The sequence below is a fragment of the Zootoca vivipara genome, chromosome 2 (genome assembly GCF_965207765.1).
Source record: "Zootoca vivipara chromosome 2, rZooViv2.hap1.1, whole genome shotgun sequence".
Taxonomy (NCBI): domain Eukaryota; kingdom Metazoa; phylum Chordata; class Lepidosauria; order Squamata; family Lacertidae; genus Zootoca; species Zootoca vivipara.
The window spans coordinates 26391354-26404603 of NC_142584.1; the positions used below are offsets into that span (position 1 = coordinate 26391354).

At 43.0% G+C, this 13250-nt stretch overlaps 1 protein-coding gene across 5 annotated transcripts in view; it reads right to left on the bottom strand.

The window, feature by feature from the left end:
* RPTOR (regulatory associated protein of MTOR complex 1) overlaps positions 1 to 13250 on the bottom strand; it is a 386906-nt gene that overhangs the window by 76759 nt on the left and 296897 nt on the right. For all 5 annotated transcript variants that reach the window (XM_088661471.1, XM_035104148.3, XM_088661470.1 and 2 more), the window contains exons 14-19: positions 11204 to 11278; positions 9580 to 9645; positions 9208 to 9399; positions 8055 to 8195; positions 3818 to 3935; positions 2381 to 2521 (exon numbers count right to left, since the gene is read on the bottom strand). In XM_088661471.1, the coding sequence (XP_088517597.1) occupies positions 2381 to 2521; positions 3818 to 3935; positions 8055 to 8195; positions 9208 to 9399; positions 9580 to 9645; positions 11204 to 11278 (733 nt within the window). The remainder of the gene's footprint in view (positions 1 to 2380; positions 2522 to 3817; positions 3936 to 8054; positions 8196 to 9207; positions 9400 to 9579; positions 9646 to 11203; positions 11279 to 13250) is intronic.

A 13250-nucleotide genomic window follows, 5' to 3' on the forward strand; every position in this document is an offset into this window, starting at 1 on the left:
GCTCGGGACTCTCCGCACGGCGCTGCCGGGCACCGACCCGGCAAGACGCCGCCTCCGCCTCCTCTTGCCTCACCTCCTCCTCCTCCTCCTGCCACGGCTCAGCTTCATGAATGTGAGCTCAGCAGCGCTCAGCCTCACGAACGTGCAACTCTGAGGCTTTACGCACTTCTCCTAAAACGGACACCCGCTGCCTCACGCTACACGGGAAATGCTTTTTGCCCCTGGGTCCCTTCGTGCTCTTTTCTGGCGCTGAATCAAGGCGGCGACCCCCCCTTCCCTTTCTTTCTTCCTCTCTCTCGTTCTTATTCTTTCTTTCCCTCTCCTTCCTTCCTTCTTTATCTCTGTTTTCTCTCCCTCTTTTTCTTTCCTTCTTTGTTCCTTCTTTCCTACTCTTCTTTCTCTCCCCTCTTTCCTTCCTCTCTCCCTCCTGCTCCCTCTTTTCTTCCTTCCGTCCTTCCTTCCCATCTTTCTTCCTCTCCCTCATTCTTATTCTTTCTTTCCCTCTACTTCCTTCCTTCTTTCTCCCTTTCCGTCTTCTCTCCCTCTTTCTTTTTCTTTTCTTCTTTATTCCCTTCCTTATTTCCTACTCTTCTTTCTCTCCCCTCTTTCCTTCTTTCCTCTCTCCCTCCCACTCCCTCTTTTCTTCCTTCCTTCCTTCCTCCCTCCCCTCCCTCTCCTCAGAAACATAGGATGCTGCTTTATACTTCTGGCCCTTAAACCCTGGAACCAGGAGAGCAGCTCCAATGAGTCAACCTCAGACAGTCCCTTTGGTGAAGGGTGGTGGCTCACTGGCAGAACATCTGTCCTGCATGCAGAAGGACCCCAGCATCTCCAGGTACTAGTAGCTCTGCAAAGGTCCTGCATGAAACCCTAGTGAGCCTCCACCACCCAGTGCAGTTACCAAAAATCATTTTTCAATAAATTGTACAATAATTGTACATTTGAATATCTACTTGCCATTATTCTGACTATGTTTCTGCTTTCAGAGCTAGTTATTACTTACATTATTACAAAAAACAGTAATAATTGAATGCAGTGACAATAATTTATGATAATAAAGAGTGGACACATAGTCCTACAGATACAACCGGCCCTTTGAGGGTGACCAAACTGCTGATACGGCCCCTGATGAACTTGAGTTTGACACCCCTGGCCTATGCCTATATTTCTGAGGCTCATAGCTATCAATTAATTTTTTGGCATTATGCCTCGTAAACTTCTTTTTCACTCCTTGGCCCTTTTCTTGGCCCCCAGGTCTGCATTCATTTCCTGCATGATTGCATTAACCACAGGGTGTCAGTATTGGCAGCTGTGGAAAATCTTGCTCTAGAGCAGGCATCCCCAAACTGCAGCCCTCCAGATGTTTTGGCCTACAACTCCCATGATCCCTAGCTAACAGGAACAGTGGTCAGGGATGATAGGGATTGTAGTACAAAACATCTGGAGGGCCGAAGTTTGGGGATGCCTACTCTAGAGCAGTGGTTCCCACTTGGTGGCCTGTAGACCCCAGGGGGCCCACATAGCCCACCCAGGGGGTCCATGGCACATACCCATCAACTGTCCGGGATATCCCATTTGGGGGGGGCTGTGCTCTCATGCAAGAGCACAGCACTCAAAAATGTGCTTTTTGGTGCTGTGCTCTTGCGTTGGTCACATGACTCACACGTGAGCACATCCCTGTTTTGCGGTGGGACGTGTTGGAGGGTATGGTGGCACCAATAACATAACCAAAACTACCACAGAGGTGTCAACATTTTCAAAGGTCCATGGCTTGGCTTTTGAAAGACAGGGGGTGTGCAGTACATAGCTAATTAGGAACCATTACTCTAGAACATTCAAGTTATGGGAAGAGCAATCCCAAGATATAAAGACAGGCTAGTTAAATATCTCTTTTTTAAAAAACTGAGTACACTGGAAATGCACTGCAAGCAGAAGGGGGCTTACTGTGCTGTTCTTCCACCTTGCACTCACAAAAAGCTAATCCTGAGGGTCAGGGGACCCTCTAGAATGTGATGGGTTCATTTCTAGAAGAAGGGGAAACCACCCCAAATCACATAGAAGCATCATGTGAACTCCCCTTTCCCCTTTCCGCACCTCCCATGCCCCTTCCAACCTTGTTTTGGAGGATTCCCTGACCCTCTTAATTGGCCTTTAACATGGGGCAGGAGTGAGAGGAGGCGGGAAAGTGCTCTTATGTGAATTCTCTTCCACTCATGTTTTCCAGATCTAATCCTGTCACATCACTTAGGTATGCCATCCAAACTTTTATAGGCACTGAGTCGGTTCATTATTGCTGTGGTTGGTAGCAATCATATGAGTAAGCTTTGCATGCATGCATGCAAAGAGTAAATGATAAGAGAATCCTGAAAAGCAAACTTACATTCTTCATTCAAACTGAGATTCTGCAGAGACTTATTCAAATTCCTTGCTGTTGTGACTGCTCTTATATTCCCATAGGAGCTGACAGAACGGAGTTTTGGTGTGCAGGGACTGTCTCGCACTGGAGTCAGACTTCCACCTTCTATGGAGACAATATTGTTATTCATTTCCTACCCCATCTTCCTAACACCCAGAAAAAGGATCACAACTTTCTGCTTTTAGCATCACTGTGGCCTAATACTATACAAAGTTGGGTTAGGCCTTGGTAGTCCATAAATGGAGAAGCAAGCTAACTGCTGCAAGTACCCTACTTTGGCATTAGGAGAATACATCCTCTTGCAAACAAGACCTAAATCTGTGCTACTGTTTCCATCCATTCATTTTAGACTTTGCTGACAAAGTGCTGTGCAGCCTCCATTAACTCTAATGGGACTAACATGACAACCCCATTTAAAGCAATGTGGCGGGGTGTGATGGTGAGGTGTGAGGCTAGATATTTTTCTATAACAAAAGGTCAACCAAAACTTAAGCCCCCCCCCCCCAGCCAAATGCTTAGCTGCAGGAGTTACAGTATACTATGAGTGCCTGGCATGTCAACTGTTTTCCTCCTTAAGAGAGATCCAAGAAGCATTTGTGCCGTATAAAAGCTTTCAAAATTCTGTGCCAGATATAGCTGGGTCTTGATGCTGGAGATAAGATGCTTCTTGTGCATTTTATTTACACAACAGCTTTAATTTATCCTGAGTAAACACATTATTATTTTATTCAACAGCAACCAGACAGACAAGGGAATGGGAGAGTAGGTTTTCATATTTTTTAATATAATCCACTCTTTCAGACAAAGGGGCTATTGAATTACTCATTGCAGGGAGACAACTGTATTTTCATCTAAATTATATGACAGGAGAGGTTCCCAAGTCCCCAGAGATTATCCAGGATATTTAATATTTAAGATGACATTTCACGAGATAAAAGGCCAGCAACAATTTATCCAGATTTCTGTATTTCCCAAATTAAGAAGAATGTACAAAGAGGAGGAAAAGAAGAGGAGAAGCGATAGAAAACACTGACCAAAGTCCACATGTCACAGTAAGAATAAACCCTAGCTTCATACCAAGGTTTGCTTAGAATAAAACAAACCATGACTCCTCATTTGGATGTAATGCTAAGGCAGGGACTGTGGTTTGTTGCTCCTGCTTGTGCTAGGGGAGAAGTGAAGTGGGAACTATTTGTCCTTCCACAACAAATCTTTAATCTACCATGATGTGTAAATGAAGCCAATATGAAGCCCACATTTGACCTTCACATACAAAATCAGGTTTTTTTGGGGGGGAAGGGTTGCCAAGAAATGTGATTTAGCCAATAAACTGCCCTCCCTCATAGAATTACCTTCTACAGTTTTATTATAATTTTTTTAATAAAGAAAATGATGTATTACCTGGAGCAGCTGGTGATGGCAGTGCATAGTTCTTTTCTTCTTCCATAAACTGCAAGGCAACAGTGCAGAAATTGCTTTCATACTGGACCACAAGGTGACTCAATGCCACCACCAACTCCTAGGGAGAGGACAAGGGAGGAAAAACAGACTTCTGAACACTGTGTGCATGTGAAATAACTGACAGCAAAGAACCCCAATCACTGTAAAAAAAAGCAGGGGAGATCTCATTCACCTGATAATGTAACAGAAAAGCAGACACCCATCTGCAAGTCAAAGTTCCAGGACTACTCAAAGAACAGTGTTTCGGGTCTTGAAGGCAAACAAACAAATTGATGCAGTAATCTCCACTCCAAATTCTAAGGTCAAGCAATATATTTCTGAATTTAACCTAGCAAGTCCAGGAGCTATTGAAACATTCTGTTCACAGCTCAGTGTATCTTGTAAAGCAGGGAGGAGGACCTATTACTATGACTCCTGCCATCCCTGACCATTGGCCATAATGGTGGGACTGATGGGAATTGGAATCCAACAACATCTGGGCTGTGACAGTCATTCATTGGGTTGTACATTTTGACTTTTAAGTACCAACAGCAAATATCTCCCTCAGTCCTAAAAATAGCATATAGCAGTACTTAACAAAGTTCTCTTTTGTGAAAATGCAGTGGAAATATTCTATTTATTATTATTATTATTATTATTATTTATTACTATTTATTTTATTTATATACCTATACTTGGAGGTCTATTTTGTGAGCAACCTTAAATAAAGCAAGCAAGAGAATCAAGTCCCTGTGAAAATTAATACCCATTTGTCACCTCAAGTGGGAACGAGGGCACTTTTTATACTTGGCTTTGTGAAGCATTGATTTTTCCTTCACTTTAGTGTGACGGTCTTAAGAAAGCTGGAACATTTGACTCCAAAGTGAATTCTTTGCAACGAAAGATATTTCATTATTGGCTACTCTCTACTTTTTGATGCAGCTGAGAATTGTAAAACTGATCTACTGATACTGGAAGAACTGAAGGGGAAGGGTGGACATTGTGCCATTCTTCTCTGGTTCATTCAAGCTCCTCTGTAGGACATAATGAATCATAATAAGGGCAAGGTTCTTGTGTGACCTCCTGGATCATGGTCCGGACCTTAAAGCCTTGCCAACCTTTTCTATGAAGACTCCAACAGTTACAGAAATAGCATGTTAGAAATGCCTAACTGTTCACAGTAGTTCACAGTCAGCTCAAAAAAGAAATCACATCTGACATTGGGCAAGCAAAACCTTGGTGCTTTAGAGGGAACACAACCTGCTACTTGTTTTCTGTGAAATCTGGTGGGAAATCTTGAATTCTGCAAGAATAGCACAGACTATTAAAGTCTCTAGATACCATGATACTTGAGCAGAAAATACCAAGGCATTTTCTTAATAGCCCTACACAGTACTACTAATGTCCTATTTACCCAGAGGCTAGAAAGGATGAAATACATTTTGCCTATGATAAATTTGACAAGACTAGGCAGGAAGCTCTGGTCACAACACTTCTCAGTGCTATCAAGCGACTGGTGTGCTACCGCTCTAAAATGGGAGGTTAGAAAAAACAATCTTCAAGGGACTATTGTTTCATCTCAGCCCTCTCCCCTCCAACCCATTATGGAAAGCTGTTTGCTGAATAGAACTGTCCTGTTTCCCTCTTGCACTTGCAAAACTCATCCTTCCTCCTCTCGGAGGGCTGCCACATACTTCTTGCTTCCAGTAACAAATTGATATTTCATATTTAATTCGGTAGATTGTAATGTAAGACTCTGCTATCAAAAGGGTGATAAATAGGAAAGGACTACAGAGACAAAACGTGGCTTCTGTTTCGGGAGGAAGTAGCAAGAGCATCAAGAAATTCTGCAAAGTGTTGAGGTCTTGGAGACAGAGGCCAGGACAGCTAATTTCATTTCCCTGTCCTCTTTTTTTTTAATGCAGCAGCTCCAAAATGAAAGTAGTGACATACAAGCCTGACAGCTCTCTGCTGACAGATATCACTTTCTTTTGGCATTCAGCAGCACACTTTTCAATGATGGATATGGTGCCAGGTCTAAAATAATTCTTTTCTAATGCCTGCTCTTTCATTATTTTGTTATGCAATGCCCTTTTTCTGTTGCAAAGGGATTTCTCATACTGTACAGCAAATGAAATGCCATATTGATAAAGGCCTCATGCCTGGCCCCACTGGGCAAAATGAAGCAGCCTGACGTTCAGGTCAGACAAGAAAAAGCATTTTGTATTTCAGAGTGATGGCCCCTGGGAGCTGTGATGGGAAAGGGATCCATGGCATCTATGCCCTCAATTCAAGGTCAACTCCCCCCCCGCCCCCGCTGACCCTATACCACCTCTTGCAGCAAGTGTTCTTTATCAAACTCTGGGTGATGAAGTTAATTTTATTTCCCTCAGGACAGGGAGAAAAGCAGTACAATGTTATTCTTCAGGCTGAAAACAGACAGGCGAGTGCAAACTGAAATTTACGTAAGCCTCTCAGGAAACGGAGAGACAAAACGATTGACCCGACAGGGCTTGTGATTCAAAGAAATCGTCAACAGAGAGGGAGCCAGTATGGCTTGCAGGAGTGCAAAAACTTTCCCTGTTTCTCGCATTGAGGAAATGGCACTTGCTTACCTATGATGAAGCAGTCTCGGCAGCCAAAGATTCACATTGGCTAACTACCCCCCCCCAAAAAAACCCTCCCTATTCTTAACCATTCTGATGAAGACAAGATGTTAAAACAAGGAGAAACCAATAAGAAGTGGCCGTGTGGGAGGTAAAATGGGAAGCCTGATGTGCTATTAATTTACTGTAAGGATTCTATTGGAACAAAGATCTAGGAAGACTTGCCTGCAGAAGCAGCAGTGTGCAAAGGCTGTACACCACGAACAAAAGCCAATTCCAAGCAAATTTTAGGACACATAGTCATTGCCACTACCACATGTACACAAAGTATGCATATTCATCCTCATGAATCTCTCAATGAATGGCCTAGAGTGTGCCAGTTTGCAGACATGCCATGTTTTCTTTATTGCTTAATGCTGCCAGAACAGAATTTCAGAGTGAAGGTCTTATAATTGTGCTCTTTTTCTGCAGAGTCCATACCTGACGGACACTCATCATGATGTGGAACAATTGGGCTAGATTTAGACATTTGGGAATCCTAAATTACCCTGCGATTACAATACACTGTATAGAAACAACTCAAATGCCTGGTTTTAGAATTGTATTTCAATAGAACAGACATTAAATAGTTTCCCCTGACCTGAAGAATCCCAACGGAATATCTAATGAGAAAGGGGGAAACTTAGCAATACTTTATTATTGTTTGCAATTAACACAGCACTTTGGAGCTAAAATAATGGACATTCCTTCCTCTCGAAGGCATGCCACTATTATTTCCACGTTATCAAACTGAGGCTTACAGTGAGTCCACAGCTGATCTTATATTTTAACCTGGGTTTTCTCTTCAATACTATTTCTGAAGACTATGTGTCTTTTCCAATGTAATGTTTGGCAATAGTCATAGGTGCAAGGATTCACCTTGTAATGTTTTAAGGCTGTTGTTATTCAGGGTCTCACAGAATATTGAGGGACCCAGGTGGCGCTGTGGTTAAACCACTGAGCCTAGGGCTTGCTGATCAGAAGGTCGGCGGTTTGAATCCCTGTGACGGGGTGAGCTCCCGTTGCTTGGTCCCAGCTCCTGCCAACCTAGCAGTTCGAAAGCACGTCAAAGTGCAAGTAGATAAATAGGAACCGCTACAGCGGGAAGGTAAACGGCGTTTCCATGTGCTGCTCTGGTTTGCCAGAAGCGGCTTTGTCATGCTGGCAACATGACCTGGAAGCTATACGCCGGCTCCCTCGGCCAATAATGCGAGATGAGCGCGCAACCCCAGAGTCGGTCACGACTGGACCTAATGGTCAGGGGTCCCTTTACCTTTACCTTTTATGTTCATGACCTGCTGGGTGGGTGGGTGGGTGGAGGAAACCTAAGCACAAATTCCGCTCTGCTAATTGGAATAGGCTGGAGGTTAAAACTAGAACATTCTGCACGTGAAGGATGCGCATTATCACTGAGCTATGGGTTTTCCCTGTTTTCAGTAAATCAAAGTGTTGAACAGCTGCAATGAACCAAAAAAGTCAGTGCAGACAGAACTAACAAGCTGAGCAGTAGCACAGGGGCTCTAGCACCTACCCCTCCCAACCCCATGCTATACCTTTCGGACCATGGGACTTCCATCGTTGATGAGCTGAGCCAGCATCATGGCAACATTGTGATCAATAGTGGTAGAATGATCTGTCCGCTCAGCTGAATTGCCTACAAAGGTGCCAAGGGCAAAGACTGCAGCACAGCGAACCTGAAAAAGAAACATAAATAACCTCTGTCCAACTTAAACTCTTAGCATACACTTTGTCACTTGCATGTTTTAGTGCAAAGATGCCATAAGATAACATATCCATCCTATTGGAAAGGACTCCCAACATTAAGGACACATCTAGTAAGTAAATGCAGACATGAGAGAACTATGTTTTTTTCCATATGGCCAGCAGACCCTCAACACATCAGTTGAAATCTGCAATAGTTAACAGATTACAGGGCTGCAATAGTTAACAGATTAATCAGTTAGTATAAGCTTTATTCAAATAAATTAACTGGGCAGGTATTCATGGGCTTCTACTTCTCTTCCATCTTACAGTCCCCACAATCTGCAAAATCTGCTCCAGAAAACTGAGAAACCCTCTGGAGTGGATTTTGGGCATGTACAGGGAGACAAAGACCAGAAGTTCTATTGTGCCAACAGATTTCCATTGCATAAGAAGGTAGACATCGCTGGATGTTGCCTAATACAAGTATTCATAAAAGCTACAAGTGGTGAGTGCTCTTTTAAAAGAGGCATTCTGTCTTTCATCTTACATAGAAGGGAACACATATTAAAATATGACATCTGCTACAATGAAGAAACTTCCTTCAAAATTACTATTTTTACCCATATATAGAATTAATTACTAGATTAATCACTCAAAACTCATGAAATTAATTGACTAAGATTTCTTTTAATCATGTTCATGCCTTATTAGTTAAGATCTTCATAAATTAATCAGCCTTTGCAGCTGTTTCATTAGCCAGCCACTTTAATGGTTATTTGAATTGTTTTAAAAAGGTGTTTTATATTTTATTGCTGTACACTTGCCCACATATGTTATATGGTGGTACAGAAATACTTTCATCAATTGTTGTTGTTTTTATATGAAAGAATACTTTCAAAGTTTAGTGGTGTGTACCCTGATCAGATCAAGTAATATAGGGAAGCTCTTTTGGACAGCTAAGGCAAGCACATAAACCATTCTCTCCACTGGACGCTGTATTACCTCTGGGATTGGATCAGAGAGAAGGCTGTAGAGCTTTTCATGGGCACTGTCCCTCACACCGCACCACCTTGCAGAGTCAAAATTCTGCCAGATTCGCCCCAAGCAAATAGCCACCCACTGGCGCAGAAGAGGATGTGGATCATTGAGCTGCTCCAGGCAAATGGCAATCAAGTTCCCTTGAAGACAGGCTTCCTATAACAAAGGGCAGAGCATGATATTTTAACACATTATGTGCCAATTAAACAATTCTAAGGAAAACGACTCTTTTAGAGCAGCATAGATGCATGGGATTAGGTCCTTAACATTTTTATTCAAGATTATTAATGAGGTCAGATGTAGAGCCATCCACACCCTTCCTCAACTTTTACTCACCTGCCCGGTATTGTAGTTGTTGACAATCACTGCAAGGATAAAAGCTGTCATCGTCCTATGTTCAGCCTGAAAAGACACACAAAAGATCGAGGATTAGATAAATTAATAAGTGAATATTTCAATGTAAAGAATTTTTATTATTAAAAAAAATCCTTCCTGCTGGAACTTGCCTCTTTTGACACTGAGGGTTCTCAAAGGTCTCCCTAACTTAACAATCCAAATTAAATGAAATAATGAAAATGGCCATGAAAATGACTTAATCTCATTTGCTTGTATGACGGCCCTTTCAAACAGAAGCGTGTAAATTCATTTTACTGTGGGTTCAAGCTTTCTAAGGGTGCGAAGGTGGAAAATGCTTTTAACTTTAAATCACAAAACACAGCGTCTGCCACAACAAATAGACAGACACGTTTCAGGCAAAATAAAAAGGTTGCACAGGATTTGCATCCTTCTCTAAAAGAATTCTGAAAATTTTCTGTCATCTCTACCTCTCCATGTGTCAAATACCTTTTGTGCTTCCGATACATTTAAAGAACTATATAAACATTTCCCAAGGACAGTACATTTCACATGCAGCGCGGGAAGACTGAAAATTATTTTGGATGACATTTTATTTTCCCTTAAGTGCAAGATTACAAAAATAATAATAGAGAAGAGAACAGTGCCCAGCTGATTCATACTAGCAACAGTAGTGAAGTTAAAAAAAAAAATACAAAAAAACCTACCAGTGCCCTTACTGCAACATTCTTTTTCTTTAACAGGCTTAAAATACATTTATTGATAATAAATAAGCCCCTTAGTTCATTTATTGTAGTCTCTTTCACAAGAAGAAATACTGAGCAAAAGAAAAATGTGTGCAATTTACGATTCTTCTTTATGTGTCCCACCTCATCCACATTGTAGCAATGTAAGAGTAGCCCTGTTGGACCACATCTAATGTCTATCTAGCCCAGGTTCTCATTTCCCAACAGTGGCCAACCTGACCCCCCTGGGAAGCCAAAAGCAGTGAATGAAGATAATGCCCACCCCACCAATAACGTATTCAGTTGCGTATTTAGTCATTATGGTTAATAGCCACCGATGGACCATGAATTTATCTAAACCCCTTTGAAAGTCATCTAAGCCTTTGGGAATGAGGTCCACAAATGCAGTGTGTGAAGAAATAACTTCCTTTTGTCTGTCCTGAATACAATGCCAAACCATTTCATTCCTTTAAGGAAGAGGGAGAAAGTGTCCTCTAACCATTTTCTCCATGCTGCTCATCAACAGGACAGTTGCATGTTACAACTTTGTGGAAGGAACTTCTAACCATCTACAAAATCAACAGCATGGCTGCCTCATAAGTGCAGCACATGAACCAGCATGAGTTCTAATCAGAGAGGTTGGATGGTGGTGGTCAGGGCCCGCCGGGGGGGGGGCACCGCGCAGCCACGCCTGCCCGCCCGCCGCCCGCTCCGCCGCGCAGCAGTGCCCTCGGCGACTGCGCTGCGCACTGAGCCCGGCCACCCGCCCGCCCGTCGCGCTGGAAAACGAGGCGGCGGAGGGATCCGTCGCACCACGGCGCCAAAGGTGCTTAAGACGGCCCTGGTGGTGGTGGTGGTGAAGACTGATTATTTGACCTTACCGGCATGTAGGGATCTGCCAACACAGAAAGGAAATATTTGTGACCGTTGTCCTTCACAAGGTCGGCTTGGCATGACTGAAAAACAAGATAGATGGGGGAGGAGGGGAGAGAGAAAAAACAATAAGCTGAAGATAATTTATTTTTAGTCTTTGAATGATTTACATTTAGTTCATCAATTGCATGTGTACAGAGAGTCCTTGAAAGCAAAAATCAGGAAGCCAGTTCTACAGATAACAACTCAGCTCTGGCTCATTCCGCCTAAGCAATGTACTGGGAGTACAGCCATCTGCAAGCCAGGTGTAGAAAGAAGCGACATCTCCCAGACTACATAACTATACATATTCTGTGACTGACAAAATTCGGGGTCTTCCTGTTTCTTTTATGCTTCCTTTGACTTTTATGCTAAACACAGCCATGGGTTGAAAGGGAGTGACTTTAAACTTTCCCTTTCAGAAGCTACCTTGGGAACCAGGTGGCTCATTTGGCATTGGTGTTCTTCTCTGTTCCCTGTATCTGATGAGGCAATTTGATATGGATATGTCACAAAACTCTGCTTAAAGAAACTTGGTCTGTTCTGAAAACTCAGAAAAAAAGTTGTCTAGAAGATGCATGTGCATCAGTGATGTGCTGATGTTGCTCCCCTCTGCATACGCCTCTCACCATAACACAGATCGTGCAGATTTTCTGATCTAAGCCCCAAGGACAGGCACAAGGATTCAGTTTATTGCATGAAAGCAATTGTGCCATGAATGGTAGAATTTGGCTTCCTGCAGTTTTCCAGCCATTACTGTTGCAGCAATATGACAACAGTGTTGATTAAAACTCTAAGACAGGGATAGCCAACACAATGCCCTCCAGATGCTGTTGGACTACAGCTCCCATCATCCCTGACCACTGGCCCTGCTGGCTGCAGCTGCTGGGACTTGTAACCTAGAAGCATCTTGAGGGCATCATGTTGGCTTCCCTGCTCTAAGAGTAGAGTGAATTTGCTCTGCCCTTACTTACTGGCCTTTAACATTTATTTAGAGTGTCCAATTCTTCCTTGGCTTCTACTAATGGACTTTCTGCAAGGAGGAAGAAGTACCTAACTCAGCTTGGGTGAGCCAATGACAATTACGGCCAACAGTGAACACAGCTTGTACTCAATGAGCCATGATTTAACTTATTAGAGAGAAAAAACTTGCCAATATTTTGACAACTATAAAACACTCTATTTATTATGCTCACAACAAGGCTGTAGAATTTAGTTGTTTATGTCATATCAAACCCGCAATGGTCTGAGCATCGCACATTCTTCCTAATCTGCAGGATACCAGATTTCTGTTCACAGACCCTTTGTGAAATATCAAGTGATATGACCAATCCAAGCATAACCTTTCTACAGCATGTTCCTCAATGCTAATTATTCCAAATGTTCTACTGTGTAGAAAAATGTGGAGGAAATAAGAAAAGGGCACAAGTCACTAATAAAAAGTCTTCAAACTCATGTTTGGTCCCCTAAAGGCCACTAGGTTGAGAAGCATGGTGTTGTAGCTATGAGATGAAACTGTTAAGCTGGGACATGTTGCCAGACAAAAATCATCTCAAAAGCAGGCCGAGCCAACGCCAACAAAATGCTAATTTACAGAGTGAAGTTAAAACAATGGCTGCAAAAACACAAATGTCAAATTCATGGCAGGGTTGTGTCTTGGATAAGACCTCTCCTCCCTTCCAGAGGGGAGAGGTTTCCTGTGCCTGCAGGGGGGGCGTGTTCAGCCCCCTGCACCAGCCCCTCCTCGCTGCCACGTTATGCCCCTCAGCTGGCCAATAGGGCTCGCTGGGGGGCGGAGTCCGGCTGTGATTAAGCAGCTGAGGTGGCGGGAATTTTTCACTCTGCTTAATACACAGGGATGGACCTAAAATCCTTTTATACTGTGACCAAGAAACATAAGTTAGGGTGGCCCAATGTTGCTAGGAGAAGGTTTGTTTCTTAATGACTGGTGTTGGCATGGTGGGAAACAGGTTAAGCTCCCCCACACAGATGGCATCTCTGATTGTATTCATTTCC